The following is a 20,291-nucleotide window of genomic DNA, read 5'->3' on the forward strand; positions in this document are numbered from 1 at the left end:
CTGCCCATTCTTTCTGTAAGTATGTTGACTTAGTTCATAGAGCATCCTTTGAAATCGCCACAGAGTTAACACCTTGTTGTTTCTCTAACTTGTCAAACCACACATTGCTATTGACATTGCAGAAGTAAAAGCAGAAATAAAAAGCACGGACTGTCAAAACCTCAGCCGCGTTATTGGGAGAATAGAAATATAAAGTGCTGCTCGTAAATTCCACTAAAAGGGAAGTTTTAAAATCCGCTCACAGAAGTTGCTGTAATATTTGAGGAGAGAGAGGGTATTTTGAAGTGGCACGTGTGCCGCCTGAAGCTGAGCTGTCATAGCAACAACCTCATTAAAGCACCCCTCTTGGGAGCGCTAACCTGTATTCCAACTGTTGGAAAGATGTCATTTATAATGGGACTTAATTCAGTTAAGAGTCAAAGTACAGTAGACTTGCAGAAAAGTGAAATTGCTAATTTAAGGAATTCACAGAGGAGCACGAACATGAATACCATACCAAATGGCTGTGAAAAATTTGGCTTTTGCCCTCGTCATCTTCCATTCCCCGAAACCACCACCAGTATTTCAGTCTTTTAGGCCTACGACTTGCAAGTTATCGGCGATTCCTCCTTCCCCCTCATCACCCCTCTAACCAGAGCTCAGGATGTGGCTCTTCTTTTCTTATCTTTTATTACCCCTACAGACAAGGCATCACCATCTCATCTGCTCACCCTAATTTTCTCCAGCTCTCCCAACCCACAACCAACACTGCAGCTGGATCTGCTCCACTCCCCTACTCTGCCATCCTTAAGGCTCTTCCTCTGGTGTCCATCCTTCCCCCAGAATTCCCACAAAACGGGTATTCAAATGAACATTTCGATCCTTAGAAAGAAACAACTGCCGACGTCCAGAGCTGCCTCGATACGATACTTGTCACGTCTATAAGAGTGGCTATATTCAGTTGCTGCATATTAATGTATATTTGGATTTCACTTTTAAAGATCTATGATTTAATAACTTTAATTGACAGCAATAAGGCATAAGTACAATATGTTTTGGAAGGGCCTTTCAGTTTTTAAAGGAGTAGAGATAATTGTAAATGAAAAATGAAAGGAAACGGCACCGCTTAGTAAATGAGTCGTTAACCTTTCAACCTGAGAGCTACCACTGGAAGCCTCACCAGAGGGACTGCAAGGGATCCAGCGGCTGTGAGATGCAATCAAATTAATTCAGTAGCTTTAGATTTCTTTTAGTCGTCTTTTAAACCATTCCAAACTTGGTCTTCATCTCCCCCAAACACAGTCACTTGACACGGCATTAACGTGTCACCAGACAGGTTTAGGTTTTTTCCCCTTTGGTAGATCTTGGAGAAAAGCTGAGCTTTACATATTCTGTGGCCTTAAAATGCTGCAGACAGCATTTTAAGCTAAAACCTGAACTATTCATTTGATGCCACTGCTTTGACCTTGAGTGACAAATCCAGACTTTTTCTTTCATGCTAGTGGTTCCCCAAACAGTGGGTACAGTCTCCATAAGGGTTGGGGAGCTGCTGCAGCACTCCAAGGGAAGCCCCAAGCCCAGGACAGGAGTCAGGAGAGGCACCACCACCAGCAAAGCACAGAAATTTCCAGTTTAAACTTCTGGGGCATCCCAGAGAGAGAGTTAGGACTCGGGATTCATACTGCTCTCTCTCTCTCTCAAGGTTGCTAGGGCAAATTATATGAAAGTTTATTTAAATCTGCTCTCCAAAAAGACAATACACTCTGTATTATTTTTTTCCATTAAGTCTTATAAGGCATTAATCCCCAAACTTGATTTAAACTCTTGTAGAAATTTTAAGACTTGCATCTCCCGTCTTTTGATCAAAGCTTGCAGTGTCACTTAGTATAACAATATAATACAGAGAACAAGTAATAAAAATGCCTGTGCAGTGTTACTTGCATAAAATACATTATTTACATTGGGCTACCAGTATGTTTTAAGTTAAAAAGAAAGCACTGCTCACATTTGCTCTGATCTCTTAGTTACCCCACACAGACACGCTTTCCAAGAGATATTCCTGCTATTCTTATAAAATAAATACTCATTTTCTTCTAATCACTTCCTTTTAATTACAAAGTGCAATTATTATATTCTGGCTTATTACAACAAACCATCTCCACAATTCAAGGTATGATTTTATCTGGTATACGTAGAGCTGTACAAGGCTTTCTGTATTTTCACGTGTTTATTTGTAACTGTTGGCAGAGTTGTACAAGAGTACGCTTGAAGTCAGTTCTGACTTACAGATTTTTCAATAAAAAGAGAGAAATTTTGGCCAGATAGTTAATTAAATGGCATCAGGACTTTTCCCCCCCCTTTCACAAATTCCAGTCAGTATTCCAAACCTGTATTAGTGCCCCAATGACATCAAAACCAATAAATCTTCATTTATTGTCAGTAGATTTCTAAACTGGTTGTTTTAAACAGCATGATGAACACATTTTAGCAGAATATATTAGCCATGCCAATTTAATAAGAGGGAGATTGATGGAGCTTTTCCTTTTGTTCCTCCATACAGGGCAGCCCAGCTGCAAGCGCTCAGGGAAGGAAATCCCTTGGGTTTTCCTCCTTCAGCAGTATCTTTGCCTTTTCTGGGACACAGTTTCTCCTCCCCCAGCTATCGCTAGCCAGTCCTCTCCAAATCTCTGCCACTGAAATTTAAGAGTGATCTCAAGCTTTAGCATCACCCACCCAATAAGAGCACGGAAAGAAGAGCAACCTCAGCCCCAAGGGCAAGATTGCCATGCCCAAGGTCTGTTCGGGCTTCCCCTCCCTGTTTTAGTTATTATTTGGTTCAAAGCCAACAGAAATCAAAGCCGGTTGCCTGGTCCTGGCAGAAAAAGAGGTCCGAGGAGCAGGCACCCTCCTCCGGTCGAAAGCCAGGATAGGGCCCAGGCGGGCAGGTCAGAGGTGCGTCCCCGACCCCACGCTCCGGGCTCAGCACCATCAGCACGGAAGGCATTTCTGGCTCTCGGATCAGATTATCCGGCAATCGAAGAGTTACTGACAGCAAAGAGGGAAGGAAAAAGGAGACTTTCTTCCCCACTCTACAACCCTTACCACTGCCCTGAAAAATACAACTGCTTCCTTTTTTCTTAAGGAGCATGCATTTAAAGGCATGCTTATCATCGCTCAAAGACCTAGCCCCATTCCTGATGCCTGCCTCCCTCACCCAATAAATATGAACATGTCCACGAGGAGCAACCCTGCTCCACCACCAGCATGGGCACAGCTGAAGCCCAGCTCCAATTTTCCTGCAATGCTTTACCCAGTCCTAACTGTTCAGCTACTTTCCTTTAAACATTATATTTAATTTAAGTTTTGCAAAAGCTTGCCCCAGCCGCTTCCGCAGAAAAACCTGCAAAGGGGAGGCAGAAGGTCTAACCTTGGGAAGTATATGAGCCCCACTGGTCTAGCAGAAAGTACACGTTTTAAGTGTAATTTTTCCCCCAAGTATGGGTACGCATATTGTTACCGGCTAATGAAATTCATACGCATACCTCCTACTTACTGGTTTTGAAGGATATCCTTTTGGATGTTTTGTGGTCCATCAGACTTTGACATCTAAGAACATATTAGTCTGCTTTTTATTCCTCTTGTAATGAGAAACAACATTCAGGTTATTGAGAGAATTAAGAAGATCAATATTAATGAGCTTTTGGACTATGTTATTAGACAGTTTCAGCCCACAACTGCAAAGTACTCTGGCTCAGTTTGCCAGGGTTTCGGTTTTTTCTGTTGGTTTTAAACACTAACAGATTTCTCAGAAAAAGTGGTAGGTCTACCTACACATTCAAACTGGCCAATTTTGAAAACTCAGTTTATACCAATAATTATACACTCCCGCCCCTAAAAACAAAACAGCTGCAAAGATCAGAGTACTCTGCAAAATACGGTTTTGAGGGATGTGCTTGTGTTAAATATAACCAATTGCTTTAAAGGGCAACAATTCCACAGCCCAAAGTTCACATAAATTTCCCCACAAGTCCCAAATGCAAACACTATCTGCAAAGTCCATATGCTTTGTATTTCACAAAAGCTTTCCAGAATACATTTAACATAAGAGAAAACAGAGTTAGGTTTTACTCTTCACTTCATCTTTTTGACAGAAAGGTATCAATAGAAAGATGCCAACGAGAAAGCTAACTGTAGCCCATGCAACTTTTTTACTGAAGTATGGGGAGATTACTTTGTGTTATTAAAACATCACTGCGTTACTGCTGACTTTTTTTTTTTCCTCCTTACAGTGGCAGCAATTTCTATTGAGATGAGCCACTTTAAACCTTCAGTTATTTGTCAGCAGCAAAAAAAAATTCTTTAAGTCTAGAATAAGGCAGGTGAATGTAAAATACACCCACGCAGACCTGAAGTCCCACAGCATGTTACCATTCATTTCTATAAAAATTAGATCGGGATCACCCATGAATTCTTCACTAATACATTCACTCCCAAAAGCGCGTGCTTCAAGGAGGTTCCTGTGTTTTCAGGAAAGAAAGAAGGGAGGTTGATTTCCCCATGGCTTATAAAAGACAATACTTGAACATGCCAAATGTTGCTGCTTATCTCTTCACCTGTTCGGAAATACAAGCTCTTTTGGTGTCAGAAGCACTGGGGAAGCTGTTAGGGTTTTTTTGTACTGGACATGGCCTTTCTCGCTCCCTACCAAATAAAATAATCCTGTAATTTAACCAGTAACCCTCCCTGCCTCTCTTTGTTTCCATTATCCACTTCTAGTTTGTTTGTTTCCCTGAGGCTGCAATCCCAAATGAAAGCAGCATTCAACAGGCACCTGCTTTGTCAAAAGCTGTTACTCTCCGATAAGCTCTGCAGCACCAGGTCACCTGAAGTTGTAAGAGATTTTCCCAGGCATGAGATTTTGTAAATGTGATAGAGGGGAGGGTGGGGAAAAAGAAAAAAAAAAAAAAAAAAAAAAGAAAAAAGAAAAAAGAAAAAAAGATATCCTACTCAAGGTGCCAATGTGAAATCAGAAACAAACAAGTAGAATTACGACTCTGCGCTCGCCCGTGGTATGAACAAAAAGCAAATGGCATGAACAAAAAGCCCAGGGCCAGCATATGCTTCTCGGGTGTCACATGAAATACACGCACTCAAAGATTTCAACTTCAGTGGTGCAACTTTTCCACTCAACATAAAACAGGACAGCAAATGGAATGAAACATAAAGCGATATTTTTAAAACCAGCAAGGGGAAATTACTTGTATGTATGCACGATCAGGCAGTGGTGACCACTTCAAAATGACCATCCTCAACAGACAGGTATTTCCTCCCCAAAAATCAGAGAAAGAGTCATTAGGTGGCTTCAAGAGCAAGTGCTCTGCAGTGTCAATTTACTCCTAGGACCACCAAGGACATGCTGTGCTATCTTTAGCTAAAACTGGCTACTGTGGGGCTAAACAGACTGTTGATCTATTAAGCTCTGACATTTTTCATTAAGATATATAAACTTGTAGAAGACAGTCTCTTAAATTTGCATATTTGCATCATGCTTTTCATAGACACATAAACAGGCTTTTATAATGCACTTAAATTACTTTGAGTTGCTGGATTAGCAAAAGCGATGCAGAAGCAGAATCCAGTTGTGCCATACCTACTAGCTCTTTAACGCTTATTTCATGCAAATGCTTTTAGTTACACTCCGAAGAGTCACGGCCACATGTTAAGTCCTCCTGAATTTTTAAGTCTTTCACTGGGCATCTTCGCAGCACCAGTCAACAACAGAATGACAAATCACAGGTAATCACTCTGAGTTTAGTTGTATTACAACTTTTTGTAAGGCACTTTTGACGCAGTGTGATACTATTGCGAGAAGACAGGCCACCAATTAACGTAAATCAGTGCGGTTTCATTGACAAGCATTTAATGATTCTAACTGACATAATATCATAACATGGTTTGTACTGTTTTACTCATTACTGAATACCACTAATTGGTTCGGGGAGTTCTGCTGTTTTCAGTAAAAGAAACAATTTGTTATCACAGAACGTATGAATTGTACCAAGAATATTCTACAGCAAAGGTAGTAATGGCATTAGAAATATAAGCAGGTTTTATACGCTCAAATGTACTTTAAATACTGAACCTCACAGTTTGTATTGGAGCAGTATTTCAGAATTTTGCCATCATCTCTTGACAACCATCTGCTTCAAACTTCTTACTGCCCTAAGAGTGGCCAAAATTGGGTATTGACAGAATTTCTAGACAGAAAAGAAACTATTCACAGGACAAAACAAGTGACAAAGGCTGGAGACCTGGACATACATGCCTAGAAATCTGGGGGAAATAAATAAGAAAATTACAGAAGCCTAGATCTGACACTCTCCCACGATATTACTGGAGATGCAGTTCACAGGTCTCTGAGAAAACGCAGAAGTGGCAGATTAGCTGACACCAATTCTCCAGAGGAGTATAATCTACAGAGTAAATGGGTAATATTGTGTACTGTCAACTCTGTTCAAGCCACAGCCATTCGAAACCCAGAGAAAGAAACGTAACACGGCAAGTGCAAGCCGAGGAATTCATTCAGATGGGTCTGTACATACACGCTGACCTGAATAGCTTGCTCCAATTTGAAGAAATGCGATAATGGGCCACTTGGGTCAGGGCATAAGATTTTGTCTGCTCAAAAAAACCCTGGTACTCAGGCTTTGCTGTACTTGGCAATAGTACTTTTCACGGCTCTCCCTATATATCCAAGGTTTTATATACACATGTATATACATGCAATACATTCTCATAGAAGTGGCTTATAGCAGCCCTATACCATTAACTGCTGCAGCACAAGACACTGCCTGCAAAATACCTTCTTGCTCCAACATAGCCTTGCTTTGTTTCTGTCAAAGGTGTAAAAGCAATTCAACGCGACAAGCTGTAGGCACAGGGCAGGGCTTTAGTTTTCACACTTTTGTAGTCTCGACTTGCTTCATCTCCCTTGCATATGATTTAATATTGCAGCCTCAAATGTTTTGCCTAAGACTACTGAAAGACGACACTACTATGAAGAAAGCATTCACTGTTCACCCTGAGTAATCTGAATAAAAGAATAAACCACTTGGCTTAGAACATGGGATCCAAGAGGAATGAATTCAGTCTTGCAGCCTTCTTCCCCTCCCTAACTGCACTGCCTGCAAACATCCCTCAAAAAACAACTGCAATACACTTACACAAAATAAGCATATTTTAAACCAAGTGTTTCTGATGAACTTGGAAACCAGGCCAGTTTCCCTCCAGGCTGTACACGAGTATCAACACTTGAGAACGCACAGGTTTGACCCATCCCTAGTTATGCTTTATGAAATACTGCTGGAAAAATAGCTACTTTAAGATAGGTCTCAAAAGAAAGTCAAATGTGCTCATCCCTGGATAAGCCTGCAAAGATTCATAGCGAACCAATGTGCTGCACGAGAAGTTACCACCTTCTGCATTCCTTCCAGATCACCAAAACCCACTGAAAGCAAGACAAATTTTTCAAATGAAAAGTGCAGTGCTTCATCTAGAAAACTAGCGGCTCCATCTGTATTACACAGTAACAGGTTTACCTAACCTCATGACTTCCAACTAGTAGACCGTACACATCTTAGCATATTGAGCTGTCTGGAATTCCCTCTAGTCTTCTGACCTCATGGAAACGCAGTCTCCTTGCAAAACTTGATATCATTTTTTTTACGTGAGAAATTATCAATTTATCATTTATTAAAATAGTTTATGCAGTAATTCATCTTCTAGAGGATTACTACAAACTGAGAAATGAAAAGTAACCACGACTTTGATCCATATATTTTAAAATTATATGTGGGAACCATAAAAGTGGGTTCAGTTTTAGGAACCCAGACAAAATTAAAATCACTCTTCGGAATAAAAATATTTCAAGAAATATCTATTTCTTGCATAAGAGCCATAGGACAATATAGATAATATAATTTAATTAGAGGTCCTGTAATTAAGACTTTTCAGTGAAATTTTAATAAAATGGCCCAAAGTTCCCTTACACTTACATGCAGCCTGATCCTGTAACCACCAAGGACAAAAGAGAGTCCATTGACTTTGGTGCTGTAGATTCAGGTCTGTAATTTATTTGTTAGCACAGCAAAACATAAATAAAAACCGTTCTTCTCCAGAAAAGAAAGAGTCTCATTGGCAAATGACATACTTCCATTTCATAAGCACACAGTTTTACACAAATACCAATATACTTTGGGTAAATCAGTGTGTGTTTGCATATGCAAAAGAGCATCCAACTAGCTATGATCTTACTTTGCTCTCTCCTCTTTTATCTTCACGGTATTTGCAAGCAGAGAGAGGCAAGTGTTTTGGGGAAACCTATCTATCATCTAGAAAATTACTGTGATTTTTCATGATCTTCTTGGATTAGTCTAACTTTTTTTAACTTGTATTTTTATGACTACACAATACTACAGCATTTCTCCAAAAAGGCACATTTGAACAAGGATGTATCAGAAATGGTAGCACTGTGGTACTTCCAGTGCCTTAGAATTATTCTGAAGAACTATGTTTGAGGAAAAATACTTTCCTGCACGTTAAGGGAGGTGGAAACCCAAGTGCCCTCCACCGTATCACAGCCTCTGAGAATAGTATAAGTAACAGCCTAAACTATTTGACAAAAAAAATCAGAAAAATTTCTGACGAGAACATTTTTTGCTAGTTTGCAGGTAGATAAATTAAAATCATAAAGCATTATATGAAAGTCGCATGGGTATCTTTTTGTGGGAGTGCGTGTACACGTTGACAGAACAGTGTCTCTTTGACAGAACACCTCACATGAAAAATACTGCATTTGCAAAGCATTACATCAGCATTTGTCTTGCCCATGGTCTATCCCCATTCCAATATATCATTAAAAAAACCCAAAACTGCACCTTTTCCTTCTCCAAGTTTTCTTTGCTCATTCAAGGAAAAACAATAGTGAAGCTTATGAACTGCTATTAAAAAAGAGCTCTACGGTAGTGAAAACCTTGAGGAACTATACATATTCTTCTAATTCTGAAAGCTTAACTTATCTTCTACCACTTATCCTATTACACTTGAAGCAAAAGCCATTCAATAGTGTCACGCACAAAAGTTACCAAGGGACATCCTACTGACAATCAGGCAATAGATAGTCCGAAATACACTGATATTATCAAGAAAAGGAAATAGGTACATTCTTGTTCCTGAAGCAAAGCTAAGTCTCAACAGCTTGGCTCCTCTGGAAGGCCACATCACTCAGCGGGAAGCAGCACGTGAGGTGTTTAGGAACATCCAGCGAGCGTTGAGAGTGCATTTTGGATTCAACGTACCATATCTAGAACTCGTAATACCGTAATCTCTATTTTTCCACCTCAGAGAATTAGACTGTATTTCTAACTGTATAGAAATAAAAATCTCAAAGCGTACCTCACTTCCAGGCTGGCATTACATCATCTTTAAAAAGCCCTATTACTTAGTAGTACACTCTACATATTGCAGTGTTTTGTTATTAATACACCGTTGCAATTTATTACAAAATGGTCAATAAAAATGTGGTTGCTAAAGAGACGTACAACCTTCTTTCTAGCACCCAACGCTATCCTCGGATTGGTAGGGTTCATAAACGCCCCACAGAGCCCAATTCCAATTCTGTATTTACATACTGCTTGGGAAGCAATGACATATAGAATAACAAAATATAATAGACCCATATAACACTTTCCAGGTACATAGCAAGATCTTATTCCTGCTATGAGGGTCTTACAAATTAAATCAGATTAATAATACAGTGAACATATTACTGGCAAAAGCATGTGTTTGTCTCTCTAATGATCCTTCCCAGTTCCCATTAAATCTAATTAAAAGGCACTGACTGAGTTTTATTGGAATTCCATTACCGAAGTCCAATCCTGCTCGCACACAGCCCGGCACCCATGGGAAACGGCTCTTCCCCAGCCCACGGAGGCTCTGGAGCATCCTCGCACGCACAAAGCGAAGGCACCCCGTCAGCGGGAGCACGGCTGCCTTAGGTGGTGATTTTAGAGGAACGAGTCCTGGTTATTTCACTTTACCAACTACCTAAAAAGGAAGATTCAGCTTTACAGCACTAGGAAGTTTTGATACATCTTGGGAATTTTTTGCATTATGGTCAGCAACTGGCTAGCTAGGTGGAATACAGCTACATTTACAAATATTTTCATCTTCTCAATAGATAGAATTTAAGGGCAAAAAAATCAACTTGTTTAATTAAAAAACAAACTAGCGGGTTGGACAGAAGGTGCACAGTCATTATTTGAGTAATTATATTTAAAAAAATCCAATTAGTTCCTAATTGCACTTACAAATTTAGGAGCTAGTTCTGCAACTTCTACACTTAGCCCAAACTCACACTAAATACAGACTCAATAGTCTGCATGACTTGCATAAAAATAGCCAAGTTCTGATATTTTCGTCTTCACCATTCATCATTAAGCATGTTTTGGGTAAGTGCAATTAAAATGAGTTCTCTAAGCAAAATTTTTTTAATTGCATTCGAAGGAACAAGACTATTAAAGAACAGATTAATACATAAAAACTAGGAAAAAGCAACAACATGCTGGGATTCAAAGCATGCTACTGTAACAAAAACAACATTCTACGATCTAAATTACTAGCATTTCTACAGATAGCCATAAGTCCAAATTCACAAATTAAAATTACATACATCCTTTAGAGTCAATACGATAGAGAAACCTATTTTCTTCAAGTGCAAACGACAGATAAGAGGACCTGTAACAAGGCGGTAGAGGAACACACGCTTCCAAGCTGCAGACTGAAGTCAATGTGAGTTTTGCCACTTTAAATAGAAAAAGACTGCGGTCCATATGAACCTTAAAGGTATGACATCTGCTCAAATTTACAGAGCAGCAGTCACATAACACTTCAAAAGAACTGCTCTGTGCTGTAAGAGTTTTTCTCTAAGTCTTTGGAGGACAGCTACCTCAACCTGCAGGAGTATCAGCAGGAACTCCATCATAAATTAGTAAAAGGTTTGCTACAAAACAAGTTTACATATAGTCTTTTCACATCAAACACCTAGCTTTGAATTTTAAAATGCATTTTACCCTCTTAAATAGTTTGTACGTTTCTACCACTTTTCTTTTTATTACACTAAAGCTCTCCAAAATGACCGGACTTAAAATAACAATCCGGGTAAGAACGAACGTGCTTGCCAGTTCACAGAAAACCACACACCCAGTTTGCTCGGACTCCAGAAGCATCAGGGTTTTGCGCATGCAATCACATACTCAACTGAGGAGACATATACATCACTGATTGCCTATAAAACCAGTCACTGAAATTGCACTTGTGGACATCTCCCACAATTTCTGTCTTTAATTACCTCTTATCACCCATCCTTCTAACTACTGTCCTAAATTCCTCAATACATTTTCATCCCTCCTCTGTAATTTTGCCTGTCCGATGATAGGCAAGTTCTTAAATAATATTGTTCCTTGTGATAAATAAAAAAATAAATGGCAATGTCAGTGTGACCTTGGAAGCATCTCTTTTGCATGTAAGATACTAATACTTATTATCTAGGTTCAAGACATAACAAACACGTATGAGAACATACACCACTGTAGTACGGCACAGAAAACAGCTTTTTTTTTTTTTTTTTTTTTTTTTTTTCTTTTTTTGAGAATACTTTCCAACAGATGGCCAAGCTGGAGCTCAGTCTGGTGAAGTACAGCAGTGCTCAGTACACCTGGTTTCAAACATTAAGCTACTAATAACAAGATAGTTGTAAAGCCTCCTGATGTAGCCACTGTTGCCTGCTGTGACACCTTACCAGGGAATGAAGGCCATCAGCAGTCATCACAAGGAGACAGATTTATTTCACCTGGTTTGTGTTTCTGCTACAGGGGTGAGTAATCCAAACTCACATCAGCTGAACCTTAAACCTGAAAATTCCATTTCAAAGTAATTTGTTTCCAGCCTTCACTTAAATACAGTCAAAGGACACTGTGAAAACAATAAATTCCCTGCTAAGTGGAATAAAGACAGAAGTTTTGGAAGCATTTGTGACTCCAGAGTGGAGTAACATTCATGAAAATTCGTCTTTCCTTCTTCAAAACAGCATACAAATTAAAAAAAAAAAAAAAAATTGAGCGTGTGATACGCCATCACTTGGGGAGCTTGAGTTTTAAGTTATCTGACAACATTTCCCCATTCAGTATGAAGTCTACCTTTACAGGAGGACCTCTTGCAAGACTTTGCTGACGAACTGTTTCATCACACCAGCACCCGAACGACAGATCCGAAACACTAAAACCGCATGTGAAAGAGGCGGTAGCAAGTGATCTGCCACCAAAACCGTACACAAGCAAATCAGCAGCTTCACCACAGACAGTTAAAGTCAATTAATAATGAGCAAGGCACTCATTAATACTACTGTGGATACACATTTCACTGACACCACCACACATTTGTGAAGATTATCCAAATCAAGCTCCTGTTATCTGGCACATCTATGTAATTTGGATAACCTCTAGGTAACCATGCCAATTTGTACAGTGGATTCACGTAATGCCGCTCCACGGCGGCAGAGCCACAAAAACCGAACGCGTGTGACAAAAAAAGGGGTGTAGAAGCCTAGGCGTGAAGCCGCGGCCAAGCTCCAAGGCTGGAGAGAGCTGTGGGATGGAGATACGCCCACCGGCGCTGCAGAGCACCTCCAGCTCGAGCGCTCGGGAGGTGGAGGTGGGACCCGGGAAGTTCCCCTGCAAGTCTTTGGGGAGAGCAGGTAACAAACGCAGTCTTCTCGGCTCCGTCAGCTGTTAGCAAGGCTGTTCTCAGGCTTCTGAAATTCCTTCTTTGCAACAGTTGCAACGCCTTCCCAGGATAACTGCAAGGGAATCCGGGTGGGTGAGCTTCCTCAGGAAGAGCCCGACTGAAGCGTCAGAAAAGGAAATCATGCTTCTTCACGGCTTATACAGCACAACCTCAACTGCAGGACTTCTCCCTTATCCTATCTTCCTCCTGGCTGGGTTCCTTTCTCCAGCTCATTTCCAGCTCCCCATCTCCACATCATTTTCTCTGCCCAATTTTCATATAAAATTAGAGGAGCTGTAACCTGACTGAGGACAGACCTGATAGACTGGAAGAATTTAGTTGTATTTCAAACGCAGAGAAAAGGTTTAGCTGATTCAAATTTTGGTGGGGTTCCTCCCACACCTTTTTTTTTTTTTTTTTTTTTTTTCCTGATGTCATCCACTGGTCTAACAGAAGGTGTTCCCTCTCCCTACAGCACCTCACTAATATTTTATATTACCATGACTACCACAACACTGCTATTAACACAATCCATGACATTTTCCCAATTCTCTTATTACCAATGGTGAGCCTCAGTGCATTCCAAATTTCAGTGCCTTTCACATACATTAAGCTTAGCATGCTCCAGTGACTCAGAATTTCCTCCTGTAAAGGAAAATCAGCTTGGTACGGTCAATAATTTTTGCAGTGTATCATAAAGTTTATCTGATGTGCAAATGTAATTCCCTTTCTGGATGCCTCATCCTGAATCCCTTTTAGGTTGAGACCACTTGACATTTTTTAAACAAAATGCCTTTTAAGTCCTAATTTGTACTCCACTCAGTTTTGATAAGACATGACATTATGATATGATGAGTTAGTTGATTCTAAGTAAATTTGATTTATCCCACTTTTGGGGCTGGTATAATTTACAAGGATGTTGCCTTTTAAGATGGGATTGATTTTGATGTAAGCTGACAGCACTTTTTTTTTTTTGTGAAACACTAAATCAGAGCAAGGTAACTATGAAAACAAAACAAAGGGAAAACGAAGCAAAATTCAAACACCAGAAATTAATATTCATGAATAATCGGCACCTGCTTATCTCCATCAAGGAAGACAGAGTGACAAATCAGTTTCCAGAACAATTCCACAAAATGTTTGAAAGTTTGATTTTTTTATTCATAAGAGCAGATAGAAGCTACAGCTACTGAAATGTAATCTAACCATTTTGTGAATACCATGGAAAGTTCTTGAAATATTTTCCATCAAACAAGCACTATCACGACCACGAATCTTCATGTATCAAAGTAAAAGCATATGTACCCATCATAAAACTGAAAGATTTTCTAAGAACCTTTCCTATCTGGCTGTTCAGGTGCCATTATATTGAACACTACCCTCATTTCTTCGCAATATCCTTGTACCTTATGATGCAGTGTTTTAAACATGCAAGTTTGTGATGCTGCAGCAATACTTTTCTCTTTGATAGGTAGTTATTTCTCCTTTTTACAGCATGAATCACCTATGTAATTTGGACAGCTAGGTGGGAAAGGGACCGGAGAGGTTTGGTAGTTCGACTGAAGCAGAAATCTGTAGCCCAGACTGACTATATCTAGAGGCAACCGCACTCACCCAAACGAGTTGTAAGCAGTTAGTAAACAATTTAGTAGGTACTGTGTACGTGACGGAGAGGAGCCGTATGTCTAACGGTGCAAATTCAATGCTTTACAGAGTTGTATTTCTACCGACATCTAGCTAAATCCTCGCAGACTGGGTCCAACACCATTCAGAGCAGTCTCATTCAGGAGACCACGCAGTTTTGAAGCTGAAGGGCTAAACGAGCCGACAGACTATTTTCTGATTAGCAGTGTATTCTACAGCGGTAAGAAAACCTGAGTCAGAGCAGCACGCTGCCATTCCTGCACCTGAGCACAACAGAAGGGGGACTTAGTCCGTACTCGGAAAAATACTCAATTCCAACACCTCCCAGGAAAAATAAGAGAGGTCTGGCAAGGGTACAAACGCGACCAGAAACCCTGAGACTAACTCCGGCAGGAGGACCGCTACCCTCTTTGATCAGAGACTTCTTCTGAGAAGAGGAAAAAAAAAAAAAAAAAAAAAAAAAGAGTTGCAACTTCTGAGATTTTCCACACCCCGGCTCCGAGGTGCCGAGCTCCTTCTCCCTCACCGGCTCCCCCGAGCTCCCGCTGCCTAAATACAACTCCAGAGATTTAAACGGGCGGGTGGGCAACTTGGTAAAATGAAGGGAAGGAACTTTTGAAACGCTCGCCGGAGCGGAGGGCGTTCGCTCTTCCCTGCGGCACATCGGGTTTCGCCCCGGGGGAGCCCCCCCACCACCCCCCGGCCGGTGCCGCTCCACAGGACCCTCGCCAGCGGCGGGTATTTCCACTGCCCGGGGGGGGGGGGGACACACGGGGGACTGGACCCCCGCAATTAACCCCCGCGTTGCTTTCTCCTAGCGAAGCGGTAATTCAGAGCCGGGGCCGTTCAAGCCCGGTTTAGGGGAGGGGGGGGGAACGGACACATCCCTCCCCGTCCCCATTTACTCGTCGCCGGTGTCGGGCTCGCCCAAGCCGCCTCCCGTTCCGCCGAAAGCCGCAGCCCAACGCGGCGCTCCCGGCACCCAAGTTTGCAGGGAGCGCCCCGCGCAGCGCGGAAGGGGGCAGGCGAGGCGCGCAAGGCTCCGCCAAAAAATTTAAAAAAAAAAAAAAAAAATTTAAAAAAAAAAAAAAAAAAGAAACACACCAAAACTTCCCGAGGAGAAGCCGGTACCGGCGGAAAGTTCAGCGGTCGGCGGGTAAATGGACGAAGCCCGCCTCTAACCTCTCTCCGCGCTCCGCCGCGGTACGCGCCTTACCTCCGCCGGCTCCCGCTGCCAGCGCCTCGGCGACGGGCGGTAATCCCCAGAGCGTCGCCAGGGCCAGGAGGAGCGCGGACATCGCGGCGACCGCGCCGCGGAAGGAAGGAAGGGTGGGTGGGTGGAAGGATGGAAGGAGGAAGGAGCGAGCCCGGCCGGCCGCCGGTGCGGAGCGGCAGCGCCGCCGTGAAGCGCGGAGCCTCTGCGGGAACCGCCGCGCCGACACTTTTCAACGCGGAGCGCGGCTGGGCTCGCCTCACGCAGCGAGCGGGCAGCGCGGGGCGCCGGCGGCCGGCAGCGCCGCGCTCCGCCCCCCCGCCACGCCCCCGGCCCCGCCCCGCCACGCCCTGCCCCGCCACGCCACGCCCCCTCCCCAAATTCTCCTCCTCCCCCCTCCCGCCACCCCCTCCGCCTCGCCCCGAAGCGCTCCGCGCCCGCGGAGCGCCGGGCGCGCAATAGCGCGGGGGAAAGGCGGGAAGCGCCGCTCGTCTTTGGCCGTCCCGCTTTGCTTGTGGTTTTGGGGGGTTTTTTTTGTTGTTGTTTTTGGGTTTTTTTTTAAGATTCGAGGCTTTTTTTTTTTTTTTTAAATTCACAAAGACAAACCTCAGGAAGGCTTGGGTGGCGTGGCGGGTGAGTCAGCAAAAAAGGAAAAAACAAACAAAAAAAAAATTAAAAAAAAAAAAAACAAAAACAAACCCCAACCCCAAATCCTCGTGCCTCATGGGACGAAGGTGCCGAGAGAAGGCTGCACGCTGCTTCTGCCTGCAAACAAAAAGCTGAGAGCCAAAGCAGCTCTGGCAAAGTCGGCTGCGGTCAGTGATGCTTCTTGGAGTGCTTCTACGCTGGCAGCGAGCTCACGTTCCGTGTTCGTTCCCCGCTCTGCGCGGTCGAATCGCGACTTTTAGTTTGCTTAAGCGTATTACCCTGAAATTCGAACGCGAACGCGGTTTGCTTATCGCATTTTCACATCGGTTTTTTTTTTAAAACCAGGCCCTTTAAGAGATGAAAGGTGATAAAGCATTGACATCATCCTCAGATATTAGTTTTCTCCGAAGACAGCAAGGTGCTAAAATTGACTGCTGAGCCCTTTACATTTCAAGGGTAAAGCCTCGGTCCTTTTAACTTCATGTTTATATTCCCCGACGCAGAACCTAAATACCTTTTAGGTGAAGCGGTACAGCCAAGAGACTTCCAGGGGCAGAAAGACCAGGCGATGCTGAAGGACGGAACAACACACAACCTAGGAGAAATACGAAATATTTCATTATTCCTGTTGAAACGGGGGAAGGACCCTGTGATACGGTTGCCCGAGAACTGAAAAGCCCAGTCCCGGCTCCAGGGAACCCTCTGAGGTCAGGGCCTGGCAACACTCACACAGGGTTACTGGGCGCTTTATTCCTGCAAATAATTTACAGCTGAGGGGAAAAATCCAATTGGATCAAATTCTGCATTCATCTACTGTCTATAAAGCCTATGTAATTCCCCTACAGTCAATTAGTATTTATACAGCCATAAGTGCGCAGAATTATAGATCCCAGTGTAGAAAACCTTTGCTAATACAGAAACGAGCAGATCTGAATTAAGGTTAAAAAAACCTGGCAGTGTCCACGGTCTTGGAAATCGGCTGCTTTTATAAACCGAAATGAAGTCATGCTGAATGTCACACTGAAACATTATTCCACCGCATTTACAGATGAGATTGCTTCGCGTCCTTCTGTAAACCACCAGAGCCACCTATATGGCTCTTACGCATTAATTATGATTTTATTTGAGCAACCTTTTACATTTCGAATATGAAAATATGTAGATGCTAGAGCCAAGTGAGAAAATGTGTGAAGGAAAACCAGGGAATTCCAAGTTGTGAGGAACTCCTGCTTAAATCAGTGACATTTCCCACATGCCAGGACTGTCACATGGTATAAAGAAACACATATTTGCAAGTGAACATGCTGTCCCCATATTCTCGGGATACGGCGCTATCTTTACAGAATAATCTTCTTTCATCTTGACTTCTTGCATCTTCTGCAGAAGTCTCGAGGTCTGCAAGGTTACAAGCGGTCATGCTTTTCCCTCCAACGTTATCTGTTAATTGGCGTGCTGCCCTTTCGTGCCTCCTCGCAAAAACACCACTACTAAAATCCTGTTTTCAACCATCTGATGGTTTATTTCTGATTTGTTCCTTTCCGGTCTTATTCCATACTTATTTAACAACAGTCCTCACTAGTCTTCTTGAATAATTTCCTTTAATGATACGGTGCAATTTGCTGCCCATTTTAAACATTAACATTTATGAGAGTCTTTGAAGAATTAATTGATCTTGCTTTCTCTACTGCAGATCACATATGCACCAAAACTTATTAAAATATTTAAATAATATTTATAATAAAAGTCAGTGGCCTCCTTGTTTACAGGACATAAAGCGTCAATACAGAGTATGCAATCAGAATTATGACTAAAAATGCAATTACCTGTAAGTAATCATTTGTCAAATTGCTGCCTAAAAATGTAGCTTGCTTTAAGATAGCGCTATGAGGCGATAATTATCATAGAAGCCTGGTTTTAAAATACAGGCTGTTGAACAAATAAAAGTTGACCTTTGATAAATCATTCTCCTCAGCTTCATTTCCATTAAACATCACTCGCTATGAAGTGATGGGACGACGGGACGTCTCTATATGATGGGATGGAATGACTTCAACAATACAGTAAAAATACGTAAGAGTAACCGGCATTCTCCTATCTCCTTTCCATCCCTCAAAAAAAGGCAGCACCAAGAGCTGTATGAAAGTTTTAATGTATCTCTTCTATGAATAGACCTAAAAATGTTTGCTGAAGTGACCAGAGACAGAACCCAAGCCGGTATCTATCCGTATATTATACTTCAAACGCTTCAAGCAATCACCTGCTGTGTAATGGCCTTTTCCTATACCTCAGACCTGAGAAAAAAAATAAAAGAAATGAGATTTTAGCTGGATACAGTTCCTGCATTTCCAGCCTCCCTGCTGTTGTTTGTATGCACGCAACTCCATTCAGATTTCTGCGTGGTGGGTGAACATGGAGACACGCGGGTCTAGTGGCAGATACACAGATCAGGAACCAGGGCGGTTTGTCAAATACTTTCGGAAGTCCTCAGCCACTCCTATTTGAAAGATCCGAACCAGAAGCGCCGGGGAGTTGAACTGAGAGCGGATACGGAGGAGAGAGACAGAAAGGAACTGAGCATGTAGAAACGTCTTTTCCTTGCTACAGCCAAAAAGAGTTAATTATAGAGGAGAGTAGAGTGAAGTACTCGCTGGACAGAAAATTCAAAGTCAAAACTGCTGTTAGAGATCTGTTTGCTCCTACGGTGCTTTATAACTTTTTCCTCCTAATCAGAGTTATTAACACTGACAGGTTAAATAAATGAATTCATCAAGCTATAGAATATTATGAAATCTCTTATTGAGATAAATTAAACAAAGTAGAACCAATCATTTGTACTCGCTGGTAGAACACAACACAGGAATATTAATTATCAGCCAAAGGTAATTCTGACGGTAGGCACCACGAAACCGCCTCGGCTGCGCCACCGAAAATCCGGTTACTTATTTATCGTACATCAGCCGCGGCCTTCGGGGACCGGGGCTGAGCGGAGGGATGCTGCGGATGCGGGCGGTGGGTTCGGAGGGTGCCGGCGGTGCGTGCGGCCCTTTGGAGAGCATCGCGGGCGCCCGGCCGGGTTGCTAGGGGATGGTGCTGGCAGGCAGGCTGAAGGCCGTCGGGTGCCCTGCCCTGTCCCACCGGATAGAGAAAAGTTGCCAGGCAGCAGCTGACGCAGGAGCAGAAAGAAGGAAGAAAGTATTTGAGAGGAGCAAAAAGGGAAGAAAGACCAAAGATTAAAAAAAAAGAACCAAAAAAGCCACCCTATCTGAATTCAGGGTTTTGCATTACAAGCTGTCCCTACTGGAGAAAACATCCCTAAAGGAATTTTTCATTACTGCAGTGCAACAGTGGTTTCATTATTAAAGACTTTCTGAATGTGCATCTTCAACAGCTGCTGGAAAAGTTCTTCATGTGTGAGCTGTAATGTGTATATTTGCATACCAAGTGCCATGGATGGAAATTGCTGCCTGGCATTCGAGACATTTTGTCATGGCTTTAATGCATAAATTAGGAGGTATTAAAAAACACATGAAAATGGATCAGGGCGAAGACCTGCCTGCAAGTACAACAATAAATGGGACAAGAAAAAAAGCAAAGTCCTAAACCTGGAAACCATGATCTTGATCTATTCCTAATCTCCCTCTTCCGACTAGTGTAAAGAAATTCCGTTATATCATTTTGCTTGCAAATGCGTGAGAGGCGGTACTGGACCATATGCCAGTTCAGGTGAAGTGCAATGAACTGATGCAAGTCTGCTAAAGACGAGGCGGCTAAACGCCAGCTTATGGTACCCAGACATCTGCTTGGGACAAGTGACATTTTGCAGTTAACTGGATATGCTTTAGTGAAGACATAAATGGGAGATCTTAATGCTGATTGCAAGGTTTGTTTCTCATAAAAATAGGCTCATAAAAGTTATTAGAACAGAAGAGAACTCATCACCTTTTGAAGTCTGTTTAAAGGACAATTT

At 42.3% G+C, this 20,291-nt stretch overlaps 1 protein-coding gene across 6 annotated transcripts in view; it reads right to left on the bottom strand.

Moving 5' to 3' along the window:
* Positions 1 to 15,976, bottom strand: part of LRP1B (LDL receptor related protein 1B) — a 759,343-nt gene extending 743,367 nt beyond the window's left edge. For 4 of the 6 annotated variants that reach the window (XM_030018329.2, XM_030018325.2, XM_030018333.2 and 1 more), the window contains exon 1: positions 15,680 to 15,975. In XM_030018329.2, the coding sequence (XP_029874189.1) occupies positions 15,680 to 15,761 (82 nt within the window). In that variant the 5' untranslated portion in view covers positions 15,762 to 15,975. Of the gene's footprint in view, positions 1 to 15,679 lie in introns of all 6 variants that reach the window. The other 2 variants (XM_030018330.2, XM_030018332.2) reach the window with 2 other exon arrangements.
* Positions 15,977 to 20,291: the final 4,315 nt, after the last annotated feature.

The sequence above is a fragment of the Aquila chrysaetos genome, chromosome 6 (assembly GCF_900496995.4).
Source record: "Aquila chrysaetos chrysaetos chromosome 6, bAquChr1.4, whole genome shotgun sequence".
In the NCBI taxonomy this organism is placed as follows: Eukaryota; Metazoa; Chordata; class Aves; order Accipitriformes; family Accipitridae; genus Aquila; species Aquila chrysaetos.